Source organism: Stenella coeruleoalba (assembly GCF_951394435.1).
Source record: "Stenella coeruleoalba genome assembly, chromosome: 8".
Classification (NCBI taxonomy): domain Eukaryota; kingdom Metazoa; phylum Chordata; class Mammalia; order Artiodactyla; family Delphinidae; genus Stenella; species Stenella coeruleoalba.
In genome coordinates, this window is record NC_137154.1 from 6,115,885 (window position 1) to 6,141,796 (window position 25,912).

General features: G+C 51.2%; 2 protein-coding genes across 2 annotated transcripts; one reads left to right on the forward strand and one right to left on the reverse strand.

Annotated features, from left to right (window-relative positions):
• Positions 1 to 1,850: 1,850 nt before the first annotated feature.
• CCS (copper chaperone for superoxide dismutase) lies at positions 1,851 to 15,145 on the reverse strand. Its single transcript, XM_079930646.1, has 8 exons — positions 15,016 to 15,145; positions 14,625 to 14,697; positions 7,991 to 8,128; positions 7,609 to 7,786; positions 6,959 to 7,019; positions 2,416 to 2,493; positions 2,241 to 2,344; positions 1,851 to 2,159 (listed from the first exon to the last, which is right to left on the reverse strand). The coding sequence occupies exons 1-8, from the start codon at positions 15,052 to 15,054 to the stop codon at positions 2,006 to 2,008; spliced, it is 825 nt and encodes a 274-aa protein (XP_079786772.1). The 5' UTR covers positions 15,055 to 15,145; the 3' UTR covers positions 1,851 to 2,005.
• Positions 15,146 to 15,306: 161 nt separating this feature from the next.
• CCDC87 (coiled-coil domain containing 87) lies at positions 15,307 to 19,493 on the forward strand (the record flags this gene model as incomplete). The annotated part of the gene is given in 2 exon segments (XM_079929671.1): positions 15,307 to 17,826; positions 17,828 to 19,493. Coding segments are annotated over 2 exon segments (2,541 nt in total). The 3' UTR covers positions 17,849 to 19,493.
• Between the last annotated feature and the right edge of the window lie 6,419 nt (positions 19,494 to 25,912).

Genomic DNA, 25,912 nt, shown 5'->3' on the forward strand with positions numbered 1-25,912 from the left:
AAATTTTCCTTTTTTTTTCCTTTTGTGGTACGCGGGCCTCTCACTGTTCTGGCCTCTCCCGTTGCGGAGCACAGGCTCCGGAAGCGCAGGCTCAGCGGCCATGGCTCCCGGGCCCAGCCGCTCTGCGGCGTGTGGGATCTTCCCGGGCCAGGGCACAAACCCGTGTCCCCTGAATCGGCAGGCGGACTCTCAACTACTGCGCCACCAGGGAAGCCCTAAATTTTCCTTTTTAAGTAAGTTTAAAAGTGAATTAATTTAAAGAATAGTATTTGGTAAATGATAGTACAGATGGTTGGTGGACATGGCAGAAGTTGAGAGAGAACACGAAAATGCCTGAATTTGGCAAAGATTTTCCACCTGTGCTCCCTGAAGCCCCAGGGTTTTTGGGACGCTTAGTCAGAGCTAAGCATCTTTGGCTGTAGTTCCACTTCTGCTTTATAGATAGGGTTTCAAGGTATTTGAACAGTGTTCTGTGATTTAAAAACGAAGTTTGAAAACCACAAGGCTGAGAGTTTAGAAGAGAGAAAAGTTAATGGGGATACTGATCCCTTAGGAGTAGAAAAAGAGTGGCAGGGGATGGTGAGCGGTCTAGCCATAAATGGGTTAAATCCAGCTAGAATTCCAGAATGAAGGTGAGAGGAGGTCAGGAGTTGGCTGTGAGCAGAGTCCAAGGGGAGTTCCTGCAATGATTCTGAGGTGGAGAAACACAGCCTGGGCCCCAGGCTTAAAAGGGCTTGGTTCCCCAGGAACCAAGGGGAGCTGGAAAGCAACCAGCATAGGTTTGGTGAGAAAAGAGCAGGGCTAGAGGCAGAGCCAGCAGTCTTGAGAGGGAAACAGACAGGGCCTGGGGAATGGGAGCAGAGCCAGGTGCCTCAAGCCAAGGCCAGCTGGCTGTTAATCCACCCACCTTGCTCCAAGCAGGCAGTGTAAGGGGCAAAGTTTGCACCCTGCCAGCCTACCATGTCACAAAAGCAGCTTCGTCACGGATGAGCAAGCATGACACAGTCCAGTGGGGGCAGGGGGCACAACAGATGATTGCGAAGCCCCAGAATTCCCGGCGCCAATTCCCCAAGGAATTCGATGTCCTTGGACATCGGCCATCCTTGTGAGAGGGGAGCCTGGCTGGGTCTGCCTCCAGGGGCCGCATTTGGCCTCAGAATCACAGGCACTGCTCCCTTAACTTACCCTGTGCCAGGCCCTGTGCCAAACACTTTATTTACTCGATTAATTAAGAGTCTTTTACTTGCGAGTAAGGAAATCAACTCAAGCCACATTAACTTTTTTTAGAAAGTGGGTGATGATGCATTGGTGGGGGGATGGTCTCTTGACTCCCAGATCAGGAGGTCGCTGGCCTCAGGAAAGGCCCAGAGTGCGGACTCCGGAGCATCTGGCATCCTCCTGCGACTCTTAGGTTCTCCCTGTGCATCTGCCTCATTCTTCCTCCTCAGCTGATGGGCTTTTTCTGATACTCGGTCCACAATGCAGGGAGAAGAGGCCCACCCACAGCTCCCATATTCCCATGTTACAGATCCAACCCCAGGGAGAAACTAAAGCTGGATCCACTTTGATTTCTCTGGGAAAGCAAGGCCCTGTGTGGGTCAGGTGTCCATTTTGGTTCCAACTGGCCATAGTGAAGGGAGGGGGACAGGTCACAAACAGAAATATGTCTGCTATGGTCCTTCACTCTGACCCTGAGGAGAAGGATACGGCCCTCAGGAACTGGTTGGCTTTGAATCCAGTTTTCTTTGCCTCTAAAGCCAAGAGGTGGCCCTCGACAGGGAGGACAGAGGCAGAGGGACTGTGGTTATTAAGCCCATTAAGGGACAACAGGACATGGACAAAACACCAAGTTCCATATGAAAATAAAATTTTAATTTGCCAAGGGAAGATCACAGCAACCCCTACATACCCCACACACTAGTTCTCCTAGGACTGGGTGAGCAGGGCCTCCCTCTGGAAGTGCTCAGCAGGGAGGACAGTGACAGACCCGAGGCTGAGGCTGTGCTCAGAGGTGGGCGGGGGGACTGGCGGGCTGCTTTCGCCCATCGCCAGCGATGGGCCGGCCTCGCTCCTCCCAGATGGTGAGCCCGTCGCAGGAGCAGATCTGCTTGGGGTTCTGGAAAAGGCCAGCAGAGCGTGCGATGATGCCACAGGCCAACCTGCGGAAGAGCAGTGCGGTTGAGATGAGCACCTGCCTGGCCCCTCCCGGTCTCCGCGGGCACTGCGGGCAGAGCACTCACCCCTCTCCTGAGTTCCCTGTGATCCTGGACAAGGGATGGCCACCCCGGCCCAGGTCGTCTTCTCCCTCATCGACGACCAGGCTTCGGCCAATCACATCACACACCTTTGAGGGGAGACAAAGACCTCAGACAGTGGACCTGTTAGGAAAGGTCCCCACCTTCTTTTCCACCTCACCTTCAGCCTCTCATCCTCTATCCTGAAGACGGCTCGGCCATCAGCTTCAGCGTGGATGTTCCCTAGGTCTCCACGGTGCTGCAATGAGACCCGGGGGGGAAAGGGCACGTGGGACATGGCTGCTAACTTCTGGCTTCCCAGTATCTGGGTCCCCTTCCTCAAAGTACCAGTGTCCTCCTATGGGTCCAGTCTGGTAGGATGAAGGGACGGCCCAGGACACAAGGAAGGAAACTGGACTCTCTCTCCCTGGAACTAAAATCCTGGGCATGCTGAATGACAGCACGCTGAAAACGGCCAGTGACTCCCTCCCTAGGAAGTCATGTCACTAGACCAGGCTGCTTCTCCTACAAGGCTGCTGCCCAGTCTGCATCCAAGCCTCAGAATCTAGCCCGGTTCCTGCTCTTTTCCAAGCCCACTTCTCCAGCCTCCGGATGACTCTGTGAGCCCCTGGTAGTCTGCAGTTCCCCTGGGCTTAAGTTGGCCAAGCTTGGCTTCTTGACCATCAGAGGCAGCCAGCATCCCTTCCCTGATGTCCGGCCTCCAGGAAAAGAAGAAACACAGGGGCAAAGGGCGTCTCCTGCCCCCAACACCTGGTTCTGCCCACCTTCTCCCTTGAAGGTAATAAAAATGTCCTGGGACTTCCCTGCTGGTCCAGTGGCTAAGACTCTGCGCTCCCAATGCAGGAGGCCCGGGTTTGATCCCTGGTCAGGGAACTAGATCCTGCATGTCGCAGCTAAAGATCCCACATGCCACCTGCACACCGCAACTAAAAAGATCCCGTGCGCCCCAACTAAGACCCGGTGCAGCCAAATAAATAAATATATATATATTTTTTAAATGTCCTAACACAGCTACTGAGCTCCGCCTACATCAGATACCCTCTGCCAGGGAGGGTGGGAGGTGATGGTCAACACCCCTCAAGGGGTTCAGAGCATGGTGAGGAGACAGACATGGAACAGACTAGTGATTACAAAACATAAGGTTAGCACAATAGTGAGTGTGTTTCCTGGTGACAAGGCCCTACTGATGAGTCCCAGAGACCCACGTCTGTCTGTGCAAATAAATTGCCCCCAACCTGACAACTTGGGCAGAAGTAAGAGCCTGAGCCAACATGGGCTGGTACACATGGCCTTGCCGCAAAGCAGGGTCACAAAGCATGTCACTGTGTGACGGGGCTGACGAGCAAGCAGCAAGAAGAGCCACTTCTGCTTTATCTTGTTTCCCTTTGGGACGTCTGCTGCTCACACCTGGCACTTTTTGCTGTGCCGGGTGTTGGGGCCTTTTGCGGTAGGAAGATAAAGGCGGGGGAGGTGTTTCCAGGACTGGGCGGAGGAGCAAGCGGCCTGGTGTGTGGCTCAGAGGCACGAGCCAGCAGCAGAGGGTCAGGAGACGCAGGCTTTCTAGTCCCTCCCCTGCACACGGGTGGGTGGAACTGGGCCAGGTGGCACTGAACGTCACACCAAGTAGCCACGTGAGATCTGTCCCCTTGGGTACTGGGGAGTTAAGAAAGGTTTCAGGCAGGGGTGTGACTTTGTCACTTCATGCTTTGGAACAATTCCTCTAATACCGTGCATGAAGGCAAAGGACTGGAGGTGGATGGGGAGAGAAGGGAAGGAAGCTTAGAAACCAGTTAGGAGATGTGCAAAGGGACAACCAGGCTTGGACGTAAATCCCCACACTGAATTCACTTCTGTCTGGACAAAACCAGACGCTGAAATCCAAAAGGAACATGCCAGTCATCATGGCTCCTTGGACATGTAGCTCTTGCTCAGGTCTTCCTCTGCCTATACCGAGGGCTCGGGTACAAGACAGCAGCTGGCTCCAGCCCCTTCAGATGCCCTCCCTGGGAGGGGCCCAGGCCAAGGCACGGGTCACGAGGGGGTCTTCGGCCCTTCAGAAACTCCACTTCCTAAGAGGCATAGGGCTGCCAGTTCCCAGACCTCCTTCTTGCCGGTTCAAGCCTCCAGGGCTTTGTCTATGGGGCGTCCCCTGTTGAGCCTCCATTCCCACTCTCCCTTCTTCACCTGCCTGATTCCTGCTCAGCACCTTTCAAGGCTTCAATGAGGAAGACTGCCTCTAAGATGCACCCCCTGGATTCACACCCTGTGTGCTCCACCACAAGGGTGGGCTGGACCTGGCGTCACCTCCAAGCTTACGTTACAAAAGGAGCGTGGCTTCAGGTTGGAAGCCTTCTCTCTCTCACTTGCTCTGACGGCAGCCAGCTGCTGTGCTGTGCACTGGCCTAGGGAGAGGCCCACCTGGCAAAGGACTGATGTCTCTGGCCAACAGCCAGGGAGGCCCTGAGGCCAGCCAACAGCAACATGAGTTCGTGTGGAAGCAGGTCCTCCCCACATCGAGCCTTGAGAGACCCGAAGACAGAGGTCCCCAGCTAAGCTGTACCCGAATTCCTACCCCAGAGAAACTGTGAGATGACAAATGCTTGTTGTTTGTTTTAAACCTGGGAGTTCCCTGGTGGTCCAGTGGTTAGGACTTGGCGCTTTCACTGCTGTGGGTTCGATCCCTGGTTGGGGAGCTAATATCCGCACAAGCCGAGCAGCTTGGCCAAAAAAAAACCCAAAGGGCTTCCCTGGTGGTGCAGTGGTTGAGAGTCCACCTGCCGATGCAGGGGACACGGGTTCGTGCCCCGGTCCGGGAAGATCCCACATGCCACGGAGCGGCTGGGCCCGTGAGCCATGGCCGCTGAGCCTGCGCGTCCGGAGCCTGTGCTCCACAACGGGAGAGGCCACAACAGTGAGAGGCCCGCGTACCGCAAAAAAAAACAAAAAACCAAAAAACAAAAAACCCTAAGTTTGGAGTAATTTGACTCTCGGCAATAGATAACTGACACACAGAACGCAAGTATGACACTATGCAATGGACCCAACAGAAAGGCTTCCCCCACTCCCCAGGGGGCGGGGGGCGAGGAGTAAAAACTTCGATCACTAGAAATGTGACAGAGCTGTCAAAAGTCCAAAAAAACAAAAATCACTTACATGAATTAAGAAACACACACCATGTTTTCATTTGTTTGCCCTCCCCTGCACACGGGTGGGTGGGGCTGTGTGACGGGGCTGACGAGGAAGCAGCAAGAAGAGCCACTTCTGCTTTATCTTGTTTCCCTTTGGGACGTCTGCTGCTCACACCTGGCACTTTTTGCTGTGCCGGGTGTTGGGGTCTTTTGCGGTAGGAAGATTAAGGAGGGGGAGGCGTTTCCAGGACTGGGCGGAGGAGCAAGCGGCCTGGTGTGTGGCTCAGAGGCTGATCCCCTCTGAATCCCTGAGGAGGGGAACACATAGCACCGCAGGCGGAGGAGACGGAATCAGGTGTGTGTGGACAGGGCGTCAGGAAACATCCCATCACTGAGAGAGAAGGCCGTCCTCCTGGCACGACATCCAGGACAAAATGTCAGCTTGGTGTTGAAACGTCTTTAACGCCTCTCTGACATTCACTAATCACCCTGACAGCGGTAAAGCAGGCCGTAGTCCCTAGCAGGACCCTAATGACACGTTTTAGGTCTGCACTGATGTACCTTCACAATGATCCTCCTCTTGGGGCTGGAAGTACTGGTTTCTTATTTTCTGTGGCCATATCAAGTTTCTTGTTAAAAATAAATCTACCTTAATTACATGAATGATGTCTTGATTTTCTTCAAAATAATGGTGGAGAAGGGCCAGGGGTGTTGATGAAGCAGGACTGGCCACGAGTTGGTAACTGGGTGACAGGGACATGGGGGTTCAGGACTCTAGTTTCTCTACTTTTAGAAATTGTTTGAAACCTTCAGTGATAGATTAAAATGTTAAAAATAACTAAATTTACCTAAGGAGAAAAAAATCAGTCAATTTAAATAAAAACATTGAGTAACTAACAGAACAAGTAGTACTCAGATAAGGCAAGAATCATTAAGGCAGCATGTGACTCACTGCTGATGGGGAAACAATTCTCTGGTGTAAAATTAAACTCCAGGGCCAGGAGCTGCAGCATCAGGGACAGCGTTTTGTTTTTTGTTTTTTGGCCACACCATGAGGCACGCGGAACTTCCCCGATGAAGGCTCGAACCCATGTCCTCCGCAGTGGAAGTGAGGAGTCTTAACCACTGGACCACCAGAGAAGTTCTGGGATGGCCTTTTTAGTTTAGGTAAAAGCTTTAACTTCCACACCATCACCTTCTCCAGGAAGCTTTCTCCCATTGCATGTGCCCCTCGGGCTGGGTCAGGAGCTTGCTCTGGGCTCCCAGGGCCTCCGGCAGGCTCCTGCAAGGATTCTCTCACTGCACTGCAACCAAGGAGTTCTCAGTGTCTCCCTCACCAGACTGTGAGTCTTAGGGAGCAGGCCTTCAACACAGAAAGTGTCAATAAATGTTTCTAAATGGAACCAAAAAAGTGAGGGAAAAAGACCCCAACAAAAAGGAATCATACTTTCAGGCCCCAAGAGCTGCGTGCCCTGCCTCTGAGACTTTGGGTTCTCTCTCAGCCTAAAAAGAATACTTACCTGGTCGGGGAGTTCCCTGGTGGCCTAGTGGTTAGGATTCTGGGCTTTCACTTACCCGGTCAGAGTCCTGGGGACCTCCATGAGACATTCCATCAGGGTTAAAGTGGTCCCCACAGCTAAGAAGGAAAGATAGCAGGTGGGCAGTGAAACAATAGCTCACAGGCCAGGTGATCCATCCTCTTACTTGACATTTGTTTCATTTATTCATTCACTCACTTATTCATTCATCCACTCATTCAACACACAGGCCCACTCTGTGCCAGGCTCTGAGTTGAGGGCACTAAGAAGAATCAGTCATGGGACCTGCCCTCAATAAGCTTCCAGGCGAGACACAGATGAGTAAACAACTAATGGCATGACAGCATGACAAACACCGTGACATGGAGACCTGACTCTCCCGTGTCCAGGAGTCACCTTCCATCTCGGAGGCAGTAAGGTGGCTATGAGCAGGAGTGTCTAGGTCAGATTTTGGTTCAAATCCCCACTCTACCATTTACATGCTCTAGGGTCTTTGACAAGTCATTTAACCTTTTTGAGTCTCAGTTTTCTCATCTGTAGACTGGGCCTTTGTGTATATGCCTCCCAGGGTACTTGTGAGGATCAAACGTGAAAGAGTGTGTGAAAAGCTGAACACAGCCCCCTGCACTTATGTGGGTGCACAACTGGGGCAATAAGGATGCTACAGGGAGGTTACAGAGGACTCACCTGTTGCAGTTCCTTGTGAGGTCTCCGAACTCATGGACGTGCAGTCCGTGCAGCCCAGGCTGCAGGCCGTCAATGGTCCCCTCAATGAGGCAGCGCTCAGGGGTCAGCTGTAGGAAGTGCACCACTCCCTGCACAGGGCCAGGCCCCCCGAGAATGGCCACTGCTGCCCCCAGATTCTCTGTAAGGTATTAAACACCAGGGCTGGCTCGTCACCTCACCCAGCCCCACCCATTTATCAACTTGGAAACGACGTGGAGAGAGCCCCCATAACTTCGCGGGGTCCCTAAAGCCACGCCAACCCGAGCCCCCAAAGGCCATGGTTGGATCTGTACCACACCCAGGCCACCTCCCTCCCAGAGAGGCCAAGGCCAAGGTTACTCACGGAACAGGCCACTGCCCATGCCCTTGAGTACCGCCTGCCTCCCAGTGCCTTCTAGAAGGGCCTGCACCTCCTGGCTGGGCAGGGTGGTCTGTACCAGGACCATCTGGTTCTCCAACTGCACCTCCACACTCTGGACACCTGGGAGAAGACAGGAGACAGTGGGCAGCAGAGGGCTGGCACCCCTGTGCTGGGAGCAGGGAAGAGAGAATCAGGGGGCCATTCCCCTTCCCCATCTTAACCAACCTTCCTATGGTTGGAGGCAAGCTCTGAAGCTGCCTTCTAGCTGTGTAAGGCCCTTAACCTCTCTGAGTTTGTTTCTTTATGAATAAAGTGGGGATAACGCCATCTTGCCCCCAGGAGTGTTGTGAATTCTTATTTCATGCGAGGCATTATTTATAACTTTTTTTTTTTTTTTTTGGTGCGGTACGCGGGCCTCTCACTGTTGTGGCCTCTCCCGTCGTGGAGCACAGGCTCCGGACGCGCAGGCTCAGTGGCCACGGCTCACGGGCCCAGCCGCTCCGCAGCATGTGGGATCTTCCCGGACCGGGGCACGAACCCGTGTCCCCTGCATCGGCAGGTGGACTCCCAACCACTGCGCCACCTGGGAAGCCCCTCTTTATAACTTTTGAAACACAGATAGTTCTTTTAAAAATGTTTCAGCACAACATTGTAAATCAACTATACTTCAATTTTTAAAAATTAAACAATAAAAAAAAATGTTTGTATAAAAGTGGGCTATCAATAGCCACATTACTCATGATAGTCAAAAGGTGAAAACAGCCCCAAAGCCCATCAAATGATGAGTGGATAAACAAAACTCGTACCCATGCAATGGAATACTATTCACCCATAAAAAGGCATTCAGCACTGATACATGCTACAATGTGGATGACCCTTAAAAACATTATGCTAAGTAAAAGCCAGTCACAAAGAGCACGTATTAGATGATGTCATTCTGGATGAAATACCCAGAAGAGGTAAATCTATAGAGACAGAAAGTAGATTAGTGGGTAGGGGAGTAGGAGGGTGATAGCTGAAAGGTACAATTTTCTTCATAAGGTGATGAAATAGAAAACTGATAGTGGTAATGGTTGCACAACTCTGTGAATATACTAAAAACCACTGAACTGTATACTTTAATGGATGAATTTTATGATATATGAACATTTCAATAAAGCTGGCACACATAAAAAAGAGGGGGCTATCACCACTATCCTGAAAGCTAACATTTACTGAACATGCACTGTGGGCTTTTTCGTACTTTACCTGTATTAATGCAGTGACCCTGTGAGTTGGGCACTATTATCCCCACTTTACGGATGAGAAAACTGAGGCATAGAGAAGTTAAGCAACTTGCTCCAAGTCACGTTGTAGTGAATGGTGGGACTGGAACTCATCCCAGGCAGCCTAGCTCCAGAGCCCGAGCACTTTACCTGAATACTGCTCACCCTGAGAAGCAGCTCCAGCCTCCAGGCTGGCTTGGCGCCCCCGCCTCCATCCTCCTGTGGCAGTTCCCACTTCTCCTATGTAACTCATGCTGCACCGATTACAATCCTCTGTGTGGGCAGGAGCTCTGTGTGGTCCACAAGGGTCAGGTTCAAAAGTCAGAGGGTCTCAACTGCCCTCCAAATCCCTGAAGCCACCCTGGTGTATACACAACCTGCGGGACGATTCTGACACATGCTCAGTTTTGAGGGCCATCGAGCCACCTCAAAGAAGGACGAGAAGGGGCTTCTCTTTCATTCAGATGTTCAGGGCTCATAAGCCTTTTAAGAGAACTCTTGAATCCTGAGCCAGAGCACAGGGGATGGCTGGGAACTCTGAGGGATGATCTCACCTGTGGAGCTTACAACCATTCTGCTCTGATCTTAGTAAGTGTGTCTGTTGCTCTGGCAGGGTAGAGCCCATGGGAGCCGGGAGCCCTGGGCAGCCCAGAAGACAGGTTAAGCGAGGCATGTCCCTCTGCTGAGCCAATGCTGTGTGAACTGAAGGCTGCACTGACTGTCTGCATTCCCTTCATCCTTGGTTCCCCCACCCACCACCACCCCCGCCCTGTATTCATTCAACAAATGTGTGCTGGGCCTGGAGGAGGCCAGGGTCAGGGAAAGCACCAGTCCTAGTCCGCAGGGAGCTCATGGGCTGTGGGAGAATCAAGACTACACCTGGATTAACCATCAGGCAGAGATGGGAATAACAGTCCCTGAGGCACACACAAGGAACCTCAGCTGTTCAGATTCCTTCCAACTCGAGGCCAAACGGGGAGATGGTACTGGGCGGAGGTAGCACCCAAGAGGCAGGACTGTTTGGCCTGTGGTTACAAAGGGTCCCACGGTCTTGCTTCTACAGATCCCCTGCCCCATCGGTGACACTGTTGGGGGAGGGGCCGAATTTGTAAACAGAAATCAGACAGACACACCCATCTCCTCCCGGCAAGTACTGGGCAATTCTGCCAGAAGAAAACCCCCCAAATAACCCAACTGCCTGTCACTTAACACAATGTCTCATCCTGGGCCACCTAGCGTGAAGCCTTGGAGCTCCAGGTCCACCCAGAGGTGCCTCTGGATGCCAAAGTGGTAGGGAGGACGGCAGGGAACTCTGAGCCTCTAGGGAATGCCAAGAGCTGTGTGCTCAGCTTTACACACATCAGGACAGTGATACTGTCCTCCTCTGGCAAGTGAAGAAATGAGGCTGGAGGGCTTCTCAACTGGCTCGAGATCGCAAAGCTCAGAAGGCAGCCTGTCCAACTCCAGAGCTGATGCTTGGTCCCCTTGCCCCACAGGAAGAAGGACTGGGCCCCAAAGGATTGATTGTCTGAGGCTCCCAGAGCTTAAGTAAGCATGCAGTGTGAGGGATTCACTTGCCTATTCATTCATTTAACAAATGTACACTAAGTGCCTATCATGCGCCCCGTTCCAGGCAGTAGGGATGCAGCAGGGAACAAGTCAGGTGATGTCTCTGCCCCATCAAGCAGCATGTGTTCCAGCACAGGAATATGGACATCAAACACATGCACAGGGAGATTCAGATAGGGCAAAGTGTGCTCAATGAAACAGGTATTGGGGAACAACCGGGGCGTGAGCCACTTAGGCTGGTGAAGGAAAGTTTCTCTGAGCCTTTAAGCATAGGCCTGAATGTAGTCAGGGAAGAGCATTCCAGCAGAGGGTACAGTTTGGGCAAAGACCCTGAGGCAGGAACAACATCTATGTGTTCTAGGAAGAGAAAGGCCCAGTGGCTGGAGCTGGAGTAAAGGGAATGATAAGATACAAAGTTGTAAGTGGAGACCAATGAAACAAAGCCCTGCAGGCAACAGGAAAGAATCTGGAATTTAATTTTAATGCAAGGGGAGGCCATTGGCAGAGGCCACAGAGTACAGTGGTTGAGGGTGTGGGCTCTGGAGTTGAAATTCTGAGTCTGCCACCTACTAGCTGTGTGGCCTTAGCTTACTCAACCTTTCTGTTTTCTTTTCAGTTTCTTCCTCTACAAATGGAGATAACAATACAACGTACTTCAGCAGGCTACTGAAGGCCTAAACGAGTTATCTCATATAGAGCACTTAGAACAGTGCCTGGCCTATGGGAAGCTCTTAAATATTAGGACTTTCACAGGATTTTAAGCAGAGCAGTGACAACATCTGATGTATGATTTAAAAAATCATTCTTAGCAATTTCCTGGCGGTCCAGTGGTTAGGCTTTCACTGCCAAGGGTGCAGGTTCGACCAGCGGGTTGGGGAACTAAGATCCCACGAGCCACGCGGGGCAGCCAAAAAATAAAATAAAATAAAATAATTGAAAATAAAAAAGGAAAAAAATCACTCTGGTTTCTATGTGAAGAACCTATCGGAAAGGGCAACAGAGAGCCCAAAGATGAGGTTCTCGTGTGGGTTGTGGTGAGGTGAGGTGGTCTGGTTTGGTGTGAAGCCCAAAGTACAGAAAAAGAGTTTTAGACACAGCAGACAAGACTTTCTGATGGACTGGCTTTGGCACAGGTAGGTTGCTGCTCTGGGGTCTCCTAAGAAGAGCTGCGTCTCTGCACTGAAAGTGGGAGGGCCCCAGTGGGAAGCTCCTTGTGACTGCAATTCCCAAAACCTTGACCTGAGTCTGAACCAAGAAGGCTGGCTCCCCAGCTGAGCAGCAGTTCGGTTTGGCTGGTGTGGAGTGTGGCCTGGCCAGTAGTACCTGTTTAGCTCAGAGCCCAGAGAGGGAGAAAAGATAAGGCTGTAGGGGACTCTAGGGTGGGTGATAAGAGTTCAAGGAAGTGAGCCTTGGGCTGGGAGGTCCTCCCACTTACCCTTAGGAGGAGAGCAGAGCCTTCTTCCCCAAAGCCCAGGCCTCCTGGAGAGGGCAAATCACCCGATCACTCTTTCTGTCTCCCTCTCTGTATCTGGGAAGCCAGCCCATGAGAAAGCGAAGCTGCTTCCAGTTACCCAGACCAGAAAATGTAGTCACCAGAAGTCTTTATCTGGCCTCTAAGAAACCTGCAGAGGGCTAAAAACTGCCCTATGTCCAACAGAAGTCCAGCTGTCTGCTCTCCCAGTAAGAATGTTTTACAGGAGGTAGAGTCCAACAGCTTTGGAAAGCTTTGGTCAGAACACTCCACTCTCAGTGGAATGGCTCAGTTTTCTCAGACACTCACCCCTCATTCCCAAACACATAGTCAAAGCAAACCCAGCTTTAGGATCTGTCCCCCTCTGCAAACATGGCACTGGAAGCCAGCACCAAGCGCTCTGGGGGCTGAGGGCAGGTGCTGCCCGGCCGCTGCGCACCAGCCCCGCTCTGCTCTCCATGCATAAGATTCATGGGCAAACATGAATGGCTAACAAAGTGAAATGGTGTTGGAACAGTGGGAATCAACAGTTTTGCACAGGACGCTTTGGGAGATGTTGTTTACTGTAGTCTGCCTGAAGTTGGGACAAAACTGAACCAACAAGAGCAGTTTGGTGCTTTGGAAAGTGTGAGAGCTGCTAGTGAACTCTAGTTTCCTCTATCAGGAGAAGTAACTGAAATGAATGAAGCTCTTGCAGAAAATCCAGGACTTGTCCACAAATGTTGTTATGAAGATGGTTGGCTGATCAAGATGACATTCAGGAACACCTCAGAACTAGATGAACTAATGGGTAAGGAAGCATATGAGAAATACATAAACTCTATTGAGGAGTGAAAATGGAACCCCTAGATAAGACAGTTTGAACAACTTAAAAAAGATCAGGGACTTCCCTGGCGGTCCAGTGGTTAAGACGCTGCGCTTCCACTGCAGGGGGCACAGGTTCGATACCTGGTGGGGGAACTAAGATCCCACATGACGCACGGTGCGGCCAAAAAAAAAAAAAAGTTTTGTCCCCTCATGCCTCTGCCCAACCAGCTTACCACCTATAAGCCCTGCCTCTCATAATTCCTAAGATTTAGTGGGCTCTCACTACATGCCAAAGACCTTTCTAAAGTGCTTTTACATGTATTAACTAATTTACTCTTCACAATGAACCTCTGGGGTAGCTTCCATTACCTTGCCCATTTAAACACTGAAGAAACAGACACAAAAAGTAACATGCACGAGGTCTTAGTGCCATTAAGTGGCAAAGGGGGGATTTGAACCCAAACAGTCTGACTCTAGAGCACATACCCCGAAGACCTAGGACACACTGCTGCCTTATACAGAGCCAAGTGCCACCAATGTCCCAGTTTCAGAAGCCATCACATGGCAGCTCCTCCAAGAACTGCTCTTCCCAGCGCAATGCTTGTGTGCTCATGTTACCTGAGGGCAGAGGCTGTGCCTGAAACATTTGTGAACACTTTTCCCTAAAAAGCCCCCAGTGTCTGGTCTATACCTGAATGACTGGATAAACATTTGACAGAATCAAAGACAGGCAGTTCCCATGGCCATGCTGGTGGCTCTGCCTTCTCAGATCTTTCCGATTGTGCCTGGTCACCTCCAGACCGGCTAGCTGGCTTTTAAGAATCAGGGCCGGACTTCCCTGATGGCGCAGTAGTTAAGAATCTGCCTGCCGATGCAGGGGACATGGGTTCAATCCTTGGTCCGGGAAGATCCCACATGCCGCAGAGCAACTAAGCCTGTGCGCCACAACTACTGAGCCCACGTGCCACAACTACTGAAGCCCGCGCCCTAGAGCCCATGCTCCGCAACAAGAAAAGCCACGGCAATAAGCCCGTGCACCTCCCCCGCTCGCCGCAACTAGAGAAAGTGCAGCAATGAAGACCTAAAGCAGCCAAAATAAAAAAAAAAAGAATCAGGGCCGCCTAAGATGGAACATGGCTAGGGCTGCTGTTTGCTTTGTCAAGATTATTTTGTTTCTCAAGCAAGAACTGCCTGTGTGCCAGGGAAAACCCCTGTAGGGGGGGACTACGCTCTGCCTCCCTCCTCACCTCCAGGCACTGGAGGTTTAAGACACCAGAAGGGCAGGCAGAGCCAGTAGAAGAATCTGGCAGGGCAGGCCTGAGACCTGCACTCTAGACTCCGCCTCTGGGTCCCTGTGTGACTCTGAGAACATTCCTTCCTCTCTCCAGGTCTCAATTTCTGCATCTGTAAATGGGAGTAGGGTTGGTCTAAGAGATTTGCCTGCCCCTCCCAGAGGCCTCCTGACTGCGCACTGAAAAGTTAATCTGGTTAAGCAGGTTCTTACCTGCTATCCCTTGCAGGGACGTGCGCACCGCGTCCACGCAGCTCTGACAGGTCATCTGCACCGCGAACTCCAGCTGCAAGGACGGGCCGATGAGAGCTAGGGAACCTTCTTGCGTGACCCTGTTTCACTACCTTCCCTGCGACCACCCCCAAAGGCCTGGAGTAACGCCCCACGTGACCCCTCCTCAAGCGCCTTCATTATCACTCACGATCATTCCAAGAGCAACACCCCTCAACATTAACGCCAAGGGCCCTGCTACTCTCACATTCCAGCCTGGATCCCAGGCCCCAACCCAGGTGTACGCTCCTTCCCCCATTCTCAAGTTAACGATCACCCCAGGGGCCGAAGCTCTCGCCCCTGCGAGGCTCCCACACGAGGCCTCGACCCTCACCGTGCAGGTAGTCCCGCGGTCCCCCGAGTCCGATGCCATCCCGAACGCAGTCACCACCGGAGGACCCGAACTGTCCAGGTCCTGTGGCGCCAACCCTGAGACGCGTCGGGAGAGGCGGAGCCCCGGAAGCCACTCCTTGCCCCGCCTCCCGCTGCGAGCGCACGCAAGGCTCTGCATCCCACCCACCCACGTCCACGCTGTAGCGGGCAAGGGCTGCGCAGGCGCACTTGGGCCATCCGGCCCCTCGTTGCCTTAGTAACCGCCGGCGCCGCCAGCGCCGCCTGGTCTAAGATGGAGCCGTATAAGCCCGAGTTCCAGCGGTTTTACCACCGGTTGCTGCGTCCGCTGTCGCTCTTCCCCCGCACGACGACGCGCACAGAGTCTCAGAAGCGCCTCTCGCAGGAGGTCCTGATGCTGCTGCCCCTACCGGTCTCACGGCTGACGGTGGCGTCGCTCTGCCGCCAGGTAGCGGAGCGGCTGGCCAACAGCGGGCTGGAGGCGCGCGCGCCTCGCAAGGTACGACTCCGTTTCACCGAGGTCATCCTGGATGAGCTAAAGTGCAGCTGGCAGGAGCCCCCCACCGAACCTGGTCTGAGCTACTTGAACAATCAGAGGCTGCGGGAGCGGCTCCTGGTCTACGTGCTGCTCAGCAGCGAGCAGCTCTTCGTACGCTACCTGCACCTTCAGAAGATCATGTCGACCCCCGCAGCTGTCTTCACCGAATCAGCCACGCTCACCCGGTTGGCCGCCAGCCTCGCCAGGGACTGCACAGTCTTCCTTACCGGTCCCGAGGTCTACCGTGGCCTGCTCGCCGACTTCCGCGCCCTGCTGAAGGAAGGGCAGGTCCAAGTCTGCTTGTCCAGACTGCGCCTCCTCGGCCCCACTGCGGCTTTCAGGCTCTGCCCTATCCCGTGGCATCACAGCACTGGCTTTGCCCAAGTGCCATATTCCAACCTCAGCCTGAACTACCTCATCCAACTCAGCCGCCCGCGAGAGCTTGTCAGTGAGCCTGAACCGGACCCAGTGAAGGAATGGAAGTCCATTCCCCAGCTGAAGAAGAAGAAGCCTCTCCGCTGGCTGTCCACCATGCAAAAGGGGAGAGAAAGCAACTTCAGTTCACAGATTGCCTCACTGCCTGGGTCCTCTGTGGCTACCCCCAACCAGGTTCCCCCCACCTCCCACTTGCCCCTCTCCTCCCAGCTCCAGAGGGGCCAGTCCATGCCCTCTCTGCGTGAGGGCTGGAAACTAGCAGATGAGTTGGGCCTTCCTCCATTCTCTCCTCGCCCCTTAACCCCACTGGTCCTGGTTGCAGAGAGCAAACCAGAGCTGGCAGGGGACACTGTGGCTGAGGACCTGAAGCAGAGGATGAAGAACATGCAATTGGGGTGGTCTCACTACTCACCGCTGAACTCGGGCCTGCCCGCACTCTTGGGGGCCCTGACCTACCGCCCAGCTGCAGCACATCACATGGAAGAGCTGCAGAGAATGTTGAAGGGCCTTGAGGAGAAGAAAGCCTCAGAGCAGTGGAGCCCCCAGTCCCCCAGATCCCATCCACTTGAACCACAGCCAGTGACTGTTACTTTGAAGCTAAGAAATCAGGTGGTCCAGGCAGCTGCTGTACAGGTCTCAGCAAGAAACTTTTTGGATTCCTTCCACGTTGAGGGGGCCGGAGTCCTATACAACCACCTGGCTGGTGAACTGGAACCCAAACTTATCGAGGAAATGGATACTGATTGCACTTTGGGCAGTAGCATCAGGGAGGTGTACAAGGAGCTGATGAGCCATGTCTCTAAGGACCACTTCTCTTTTGACCAGGGGCCCCTGGTTGAGCCTGCAGCCAATAAAGACTGGTCGGCCTTCCTATTCTCAGCCTTTCTACGTCAAGAAAAACAGCATCGTTTCATCAACACCAAGCTGGCTGGACTTTCTTCCCTGAGAGCTAACACTTTACAGTCCAACCCTGATAAGATGTCCTCCTTCACATCACTCCAAGCACGTAAAAGCTGGGAGAAGTGGTCAAACAAGGCCTCATGGCTGAACTGGTGGAAAACGACTTTGTCTGTGGGTGACTACTTCAAGTACCTCACCACCCAGGAGACAGACTTCCTCCATGTCATCTTCCAAATGTATGAAGAGGAGGTTCCTGTGGAGATCGTGGCCCCTGTCAGAGAGTCCCGAAAGATTCAGCACCCACCTCCCTTGCTAGAAGACGACGAGCCAGACTTTGTGCCAGGAGAGTGGGATTGGGACACGGTGCTGGAGCACAGGCTGGGAACTGAGAACAACAGCCTCCTGGAAGACTCTCACAAAATCCTGAGCCTACAGAAGCGTCTGGAGCAGCTGTGGTCCATGCTTGAGGTCCCTGACAAAGACCGGCTGGACATGGCCATCAAGTACAGCTCCAATGCCCGCCTGAGGCAGCTGCCGTCACTGGTGAGTGCCTGGGAGCAGGCCTTGCAGCCCATTCAGCTGCGGGAGGTATTGCTGGGGAAACTGGAGTGGTTTGAGCGACAAGCCTCCGACCCTAACCGCTTCTTCCACAAGACCGACATGGGCCTGAGTCGCTTCCTGGAGGAGAATCAGATCCGCAACCATCTCCATAAGAGGCTCGGTCTAGTGGAGGCTCCTTTGGTTCCCCTCCTGGAGGAGATCGAGTTAGTCTTCGGTGAGCCAGTGACCTTCAAGGGGCGGCGCTACCTGGACAAGATGAAGCATGACAAAGTGGAGATGCTCTACTGGCTGCAGCAGTGGCGGCGGCTCCACCACCTGGTCTGGGGCAAGAGGGCCTCCCATCAGTCAGCCCTGTCCAGGAAGCTCAGCAGCCAGCCTTTAATAGCCCCTGGGAATACGCCCATTACTCTCTGACCAGGTCAAGTGCCCTCAGGTCCCTCCCTCACCCCCATACACCCAGCAGCTCACCCAGACCTCTGGACTGCTTTGAAAGAAGAAATATCTGGGAGTGCGGGGTTCAGGAAAACTGTGCTTCCAACTACCAGGGGACTGAAATTAGCACTTTATTTTGACCATGAAGTTCTCATAAAAAAATCCACAAGCCCAGTAGTCCCATTTCTGTCAAGCCATGAACAGCACAGCCAAAAACTCATGCATCAATAGAGAAGGGCAAGAGGAAATAAAGTGTGAAGGATGTAGCTTTATTAGGGTAGTCTGTGTAGGCCTCACGGGGAAGGGGAGATTTGAACGGAGGCTTGAAGGAGGGGAGGAAGTGAGCTCCGTGGACATCTGGGACAACAGTGTTCCTGCCAGCTATTGGGAAGCGTAAGGCAGGCGGGTGCCTGGGGTGTTCCAGAAAAGCAAGGTGGCCAATGCAGGTGGAGCAGAGCTAAGGGGAAAGAGAGCTGAGTCAGAGGGGTCGTGACAAGGTGCCGGGGGCAGGTTAGATTATGTAAGGCCTGTAGGCCATTGTAAAAATGATTTCAGAGATAGCCTATGCATGTATGAACACACATGAATATGTTGTCTATACACATGTCTTTACACCAGCAGTAGCATGCTGTCCCCTGTTTTGCCCCTTTTTTTTTCCCCAATGAGCTTGCCTCAAGTTCATTCCACGTCGGTACACATAGATCTGACTTATTCTTTTTGATTGCTATCTAGTATCCCACTGGGTGTTTTTGGTTTTGGTCTTGGTTTTTTTTTTTTTTTGGCTGTGCCACGCGGCTTGCAGGATCTTAGTCACCCAACCAGGGACTGAACCTGGGTCCTGGCAGTGAAAGCGTGGAGGCCTAACCACTGGACTGCCAGGGAATTCTCTGGGTGTATTTTTATTTTGTTTAACCAGTCTCTTATTGTTGGACATTTACAAACAAAAACAATGCTCTAAAAAAATCCTTGTTCATCTCTTTAGTATGTGCAGCTATTTCTATGGTTTAAGTTCCTGGAAGTGGAATTATATCTAAGCATAAGCACTTGTAATTTTGATAGATATTACTGATTACCCTCCACAAAGGCTGTAACCATTTGCATTATTGTCAGCACTGCATGATGATAATAATAATTCCCCACTCTCATCAATAGTGTTATCAAAATTTTTAATCTTTACCATCTAATAGGTGAAAAAATTGCATCTCATTTGAGTTGTGTTCTCATCTGTCTTATGAGTGAAGTTGCATCTTTTAGATATTTAAAAGCTGGGTTATTTTCTGTAAGATTCTCATGCCCTTTGCCCACTTTTCAATTGGTTTTGACTATTCTTTTTTTTTGGCTACGTTGGGTCTTTGTTGCTGTGCGCGGGCTTTCTCTAGTTGTGGCTAGCGGGGGCTACTTTTCGTTGTGGTGCGTGGGCTTCTCATTTAGGTGGCTTCTCTTGTTGCCAAGCATGGGCTATAGGCATGCGGGCTTCAGTAGTTGTGGCTCGCGGGCTCTAGAGCGCGGGCTCAGTAGTTGTGGTGCACGGGCTTAGTTGTTCCGCAGCATGTGGGATCTTCCCAGACCAGGGCTCAAGCCCGTGTCCCCTGCATTGGCAGGCAGATTCTTAACCACTGCACCACCAGGGAAGTTCCTTACTATTTATTTAAATTAACACTAATCCCATTATGTGTTTACAGACATAATATATGTTATGAAAAACAACTTTTTTTTTTAAAGTAGTGAAGAGTGGCTATTTTACTCTTTTGCAAATCTCCTGAATGTCTGGCTTAATAGGAGACAACTGGATTCTCATGTTTCTGCTGCATCTGTTGCGATATTGCACGTCATGCAGCCTCTGGAAAACACTGTACTCAGAAACAGGGAGGGTAGAAAAGGCAAATAACGTGTCAGCAGTATTATGAAAATGTTTTTTGTTTTTTGTTTTTTTTTTTTGCGGTACACGGGCCTCTCACTGTTGTGGCCTCTCCCATTGCGGAGCACAGGCTCCGGACGCGCAGGCTCAGCGGCCATGGCTCACGGGCCCAGCTTCTCTGTGGCATGTGGGATCTTCCCGGACCGGGGCACGAACCCGCGTCCCCTGCATCGGCAGGCGGACTCTCAACCACCACGCCACCAGGGAAGCCCTGAAAATGGTTTTGATATCATGAAACCCCAGAAAGGGTCTGGGGGGGCCTATTTTTTTTGAAATAGAGGAAGGGGCACAGGTGGGAGCAAAGGCAGTAGTGAGGGTGGTGTTAAGGACTGTGAGACATGATTCGGGGGAGTGGGCAGTTGCTGGGGCAGGGGCAGTGAAAGTGGGGGAAGGGTTGGGTGACCAGCTTGTTTGCTTATAAAATGTCAAGCCAGAGGTAAAATACAACTTGAAAAAAACAATCGGCAATTCTGCAAATTGGTCATTCAGCTGCTGGACAAGCACATTGGCTTCTGGTGATCTGGCCACGCTGGGAAGCTGAGACCCACAGAGCTGAAGTCCAGTCCTGACGGTTCACCAGTGCTGGCGGGAACTGGATCTAGGCCCAGGTGCTTCTGACTTCACTAAGCCTACAGCCCCACCCCCTTGGTCTTGGGGTTTCTGTGCCTGGCCCACCTCTTCCTTGTACTGTTGTTTATCAAACCCTTTTCTTTATGTTGACTCCCTTTTTAAGAAAATTGTATTGAAGTATAGTTGATTTACCATGTTGTGTTAATTTCTGCTGTACAGCAAAGTGACTCAGTTACACACATATATACATCCTTTTTTATATTCTTTTCCATATGGTTTATCACAGGATATTGAATATAGTTCCCTGTGCTCTACAGTTGGACCTTGTTGTTTACCCATCCTAGATATACTAGTTTGCATCTGCTAACCCCAAACCCCCAGTCCTTCCCTCCCCGACCTTGGCAACCACAAGTCTGTCCTTTACGTCTCTGAGTATACTGACTCTGTTTTGTTTTTTGGTTTTTTTTTTGCGGTACGCGGGCCTCTCACTGTTGTGGCCTCTCCCCTTGCGGAGCACAGGCTCCGGACGCGCAGGCTCAGCAGCCATGGCTCACGGGCCCAGCCGCTGCGCGGCATGTGGGATCTTCCCAGACCAGGGCACGAACCCATGTCCCCTGCATCGGCAGGTGGACTCTCAACCACTGTGCCACCAGGGAAGCCCACTGACTCTGTTTTAAAACTTATTTTAAAAGGCAATTTTAATCACACTAGCTAATACTATATAGTGATTATTAAGTGCCAGACTCCATTCTAAACACTTTTCATGCAGTAATTCATTGAGTCCTCATGGCAATGCAGTGAGGCAGGCACTACTGTTATTTCAAGGCCCAGATGAGGAAACTGAGGCACAGAGTGGTTATGTAACTTGCCCAAGGTCACACAACTAGGAACATGGCAGAGTCTGGATTCAGACCCAGAGGTCTGACTCCAAGTACATTCTCTTAACCACTGTACTGTTTCTTATCATAAAATATAAAAAAAAACAGGTCTGCCCAATTGAAGTCCATGGGGAGAAGCTGAATATGATCAGATTTTCGGCTTTCATCGTTACCTGTCCCCGGAGGAAATCAGGCTTTCGGACAGCCCACTTGATTCCCAGCGGTGACTCTGAGGCCCACATCATTCTTCTTTCAGGCCCAGAGCACCGAACTCCTCCCAAGTGGCAGACACTGCTTGGTGGGGGGGGGAGGGGGGGTGGTGGGAAGCAGAGCCAGAGGAAACCAGAAAGAACCAGTCGCTGTCTCCGAGGAGTTTAAAGTTTAGTAGGGAAGATAATTTCAATAATATGGCAAGTGAAGGGTACGGTGGGAGCCCACAAAATGGACATTCAACAGAGCCGGGGCATAGGGGAAGGGTGATCTGGGAGAGCTTCCTGGAGGAGGCCACACTCAATTGGAGTCTAAATTCTAGAAGGTTGAGTGGGAGTCAGCAGGCACATGGTGGCAGAGGAGAAGAGGAGAGCTTTCCAAGCCCAGCGTGAGCAAAGGTACAGGAGAGGAGCATAGTGTATGGGGGAGAACTACAAGTACTTTGGCATTAATCAGCCTTGAAAAGGCTGGGAAGGGAGTGAGACTGGAGGCGGAGGCGGAGGCAGGGCCAGGTCCAGTGTGGGCCTTGTTCTGTAGGTGTTGGGAAGCCATGTATTCACCAGCAGATACCTACCGAGCACCTGCTCGGTGCCTGGGGCTGCTCCAGGTGCTGAGGACGCCACACTGCACAATACAGACAAGGACGCTTCGTGTTCTGGGGGAGGACACAACAGCCAGGCAGGTAAAACAAATGATACAGGGGGAAAAAGCCAAAATGGCAAGAGAAAATTCAGAGAAAAGCAATTTAAAATAGGGGATCGGGACTTCCCTGGTGGCACAGTGATTAAGAATCCACCTGCCAATGCAGGGGACACGGGTTCGGGCCCTGGTCCGGGAAGATCGCACATGCCGCGGGCCGCGGAGCAACTAAGCCCATGCGCCACAACTACTGAGCCTGCGCTCTACAGCCCGTGAGCCACAACTACTGAAGCCCGCGCGCCTAGAGCTGGTGGTCCACAACAAAAGAAGGCACCGCCATGAGAAGCCCGCACACCGCAATGAAGAGTAGCCCCCGCTCGCTGCAACTAGAGAAAGCCTGTGCGCAGCAACGAAGACCCAAAGCAGCTAAAAATAAATAAATTTATAAAATAGGGTATCATGGAATTCCCTGGCTGTCCAGTGGTTAGGAATCTGCGCTTCTACTGCAGGGCGCACGGATTTGATTCCTGGTCAAGCCGGGGCACGGCAAAAAAAAAAAAAAGAAAATAGGGGATCAAAAGAGGGAATATTTGAGCAAAGACTGGAAGGAGTGGAAAGAGAGCTGTGTGATACCTGGGAATGAACATTCTAGGCTGGGGCTAATGTAAGTTCAAAAGCCCTGAGACGGGTGTGTGCCTGGTGAGTCAGGAGGCCAGTGTGGCTGGAGTGGCACGGACCAGGTGGGGAATGCTTGGGAATTAGGTCAGAGAAATAAGGGGGTTTTATCAGGCTTTAGTCAGAGGAGTGACATTTGGCTGCCCCACGGGTGAGGGTTAGGAGGCTGCGGGTTGGAGGCTAGCAGACAAGGGTGGAGGCTGCCACGGTGGGAAGATGAGCCAGGACGGAGTGTTTAGGAGGCAAATTTGGCAGCGTTTGGTGAGGACTGACTGTGGGGAATGAGGGTAGAGAGTCAAGGGCACCTCCTCAGTGTCCTCCTGGGTGTCTGGCTTGGGCCTCTGGTGGAGCCCTTCATGAAACGAGAGGATGGAGGGTTTGGTGGGAGTGCAGTGGGGGGAGATGATGAGTTCAGCCCTGAAAAGGTTAAGTTTGCAAATTCCCTGGTGGTCCAGTGGTTAGGACTCCACGCTTCCACTGCAGGCTGGTGGGGTTCAATCCCTGGTCCGGGAAATAAGATCCCACAAACTTCATGGCAAAAAAAAAAAAAAAAAAAAGTTAAGTTTGATGTGCCTGCAGGGCATCCAAGTGGAGATCCAGAGGCAAATGTTTTTTCTTAGATGGACAGAAATTTTGCTAAAGATGGAAATCTTTAAACAGCATACTTATATCCATATGTCTTATGTCACTGCTCAGATATCACAAACTAATTTTCTAGGTCAACCTGGGGCCTAAAATATGTAAAAGAATTATTTTTTTACAATTTTACCAAAGCTAAACTTTTTTTTTAAAAGCTATTATTCACTAAATACAAAGTTCACCTAATACCACTGAGTTAGGCATTGCTATGGACTAAATGTTTGTGTCCCCCCCAAAACTCATATGTGATGATGTTCGGTGGTACTTTGGGAGGTATTTAGGGTTAGATGAGATCATGAGAGTGGGGCCCCAGCCCTTATAAGAAGCAGAAGAAACCAGAGCCCCCTCTCTTTCCACCGTGGGAGGATACAGCAAGAGAGCAGCAAATGACAAACCAGGAAGAAGGCCTTCACTAGGCCCTGGTCTGCTGGCACCTTAATTTAGGACTTCCCAGCCTCCAGAACTGAGGAATAAATGTTTGTTTAAGCCTCCAGTCTGTGGTATTTTGTTACAGCAGCCTGAGCAGACAGAGACAGGCATCATCAGGTATATCCCAGCCAGGGAGTCAGAAGTCCCAGGTTTCCCCCATCAACAGAGGGGTGGATAAAGAAGATGTGGTACATACATATTGTACAATGGAATATTACTTAGCCATAAAAAAGAACAAAATAATGCCATTTGCAGCAACATGGATGGACCTAGAGATTGTCATACTGAGTGAAGTAAGTCAGACAGAGAAAGACAAATATATGGTATCATTTATATGTGGTCTAAAATAAATGGTACAAATGAACTAATTTACAAAACAGAAACAGAGTCACAGATGTAGAAAGCAAACTTATGGTTACCGGGGGGAAACGGGGGGAGAGATAAATTGGGAGATTGGAATTGACATATACACACTACTATATATAAAATAGGGAATTCCCTGGCAGTCTAGTGGTTGGGACTTGGTGTTTCCACTGAAGGGGGCACAGGTTCCATCCATGGTCGGGGAAGTAAGATCCTGCCTGCCGTGTGGCCAGAAAATAAAATAAAATGAAATGAAAAATATAAAATAAAATAAAATAAATAACATAAAATAAAATCCTACTGTATAGGGCTTCCCTGGTGGCGCAGTGGTTGAGAGTCTGCCTGCCAATGCAGGGGACACGGGTTCGTGCCCCGGTCCGGGAAGATCCCACATGCCGCGGAGTGGCTGGGCCCGTGAGCCATGGCCACTGAGCCTGCGCGTCCGGAGCCTGTGCTCCGCAACGGGAGAGGCCACAGCGGTGAGAGGCCCGCGTACCGCAAAAAAAAAAAAAAAAAAAAAAAAAATCCTACTGTATAGCACAGGGAACTTCTACTCAATGCTCTGTAATGACCAATATGGGAAAAGAATCTAAAAAAGAGTGGATATATGTATATGTATAACTGATCCACTTTGCTGTACGCATGAAACTAACACAACATTGTTAATCAACTATACTCCAATAAAAATTTTTTTAAAAAAAGGAAGAAGAGAAAATACTTGTAGAAAGAACAAAACAAACAAAAAGAAGTCCCAGATTTCCCATTCATTGTCTGTGACCTTGGGCAATGAATTCCATCTCCTTTTCACCCATTCATTTATCGCATATTCAGTGAGCTATGGCTGTGCTTAGGCACTGAGGAGAAAGCAATGAATGAGCAAAGCTGACAGGGTTTCTGCCCTCAAGAGCGAGTAGAAGTAATGGAGAGGCCTGTGGATCACCCGTGACCTTGAGCCTCCCTTCCTGCCTTGAGAGACTTAGGAGCAGGTAGGTTATGTTCAAGCCCAACCAAGCCCTGGGACCTGGGACCTGGGCTTTATGTGCCTCATTTTATTGTACTCTCATCTCGTCCCTGCAAGACATCTATATGCTTACCCTACAGATGAAGAAATGCTCAGAGAAGCAGAGCTATTCGCTGAAAGTCTTATAGTTAATAAGTGATAGATGAACATTTAGAACTTGTGCTTCCCTGGACACCATCGAGAGAGTGGAAGACACCCCGCAGGATGGGAAAAGAGATTTGCAAATCACATATCCGATAAGGGAATTGTATCTAGACTATATAAAAAACTCTTACAGCTCAATAATAAAGACAAATAACCCAATTTATTCTTTTTTTTTTTATTTTATTTATTTATTTTTGGCTGCGTTGGGTCTTCGTTGCTGCATGTGGGCTTTCTCTAGTTGTGCGAAGTGGGGGCTACTCTTCGTTGCGGTGCGTGGGCTTCTCATTTCAGTGGCTACTCCTGTTGTGGAGCACGGGCTCTAAGCGCACGGGCTTCAGTAGTTGTGGCTCGCGGGCTCTAGAGCACAGTCTCAGTATTTGTGGCACACAGGCTTAGTTGCTCCGCAGCATGTGGCATCTTCCCGGACCAGGGATCGAACCCGTGTCCCCTGCCTTGGCAGGTGGATTCCTAACCACGTGCCACCAGGGAAGCCCCTAGTTTCAGGTTTTAAATCGCGACACCTCATCT

Coding starts and splice junctions, on each gene's coding strand:
- CCS (XM_079930646.1), bottom strand. CDS start 15,054: ATGGCATCGGACTCGGGGGACCGCGGGACTACCTGCACG. Junction 14,698..15,015: donor ACCGCGGGACTACCTGCACG/GTGAGGGTCGAG, acceptor CCGTCCTTGCAG/CTGGAGTTCGCGGTGCAGAT. Junction 2,494..6,958: donor GTCCCCAGGACTCTGACCGG/GTAAGTGAAAGC, acceptor GTCTCATTGCAG/CACCGTGGAGACCTAGGGAA.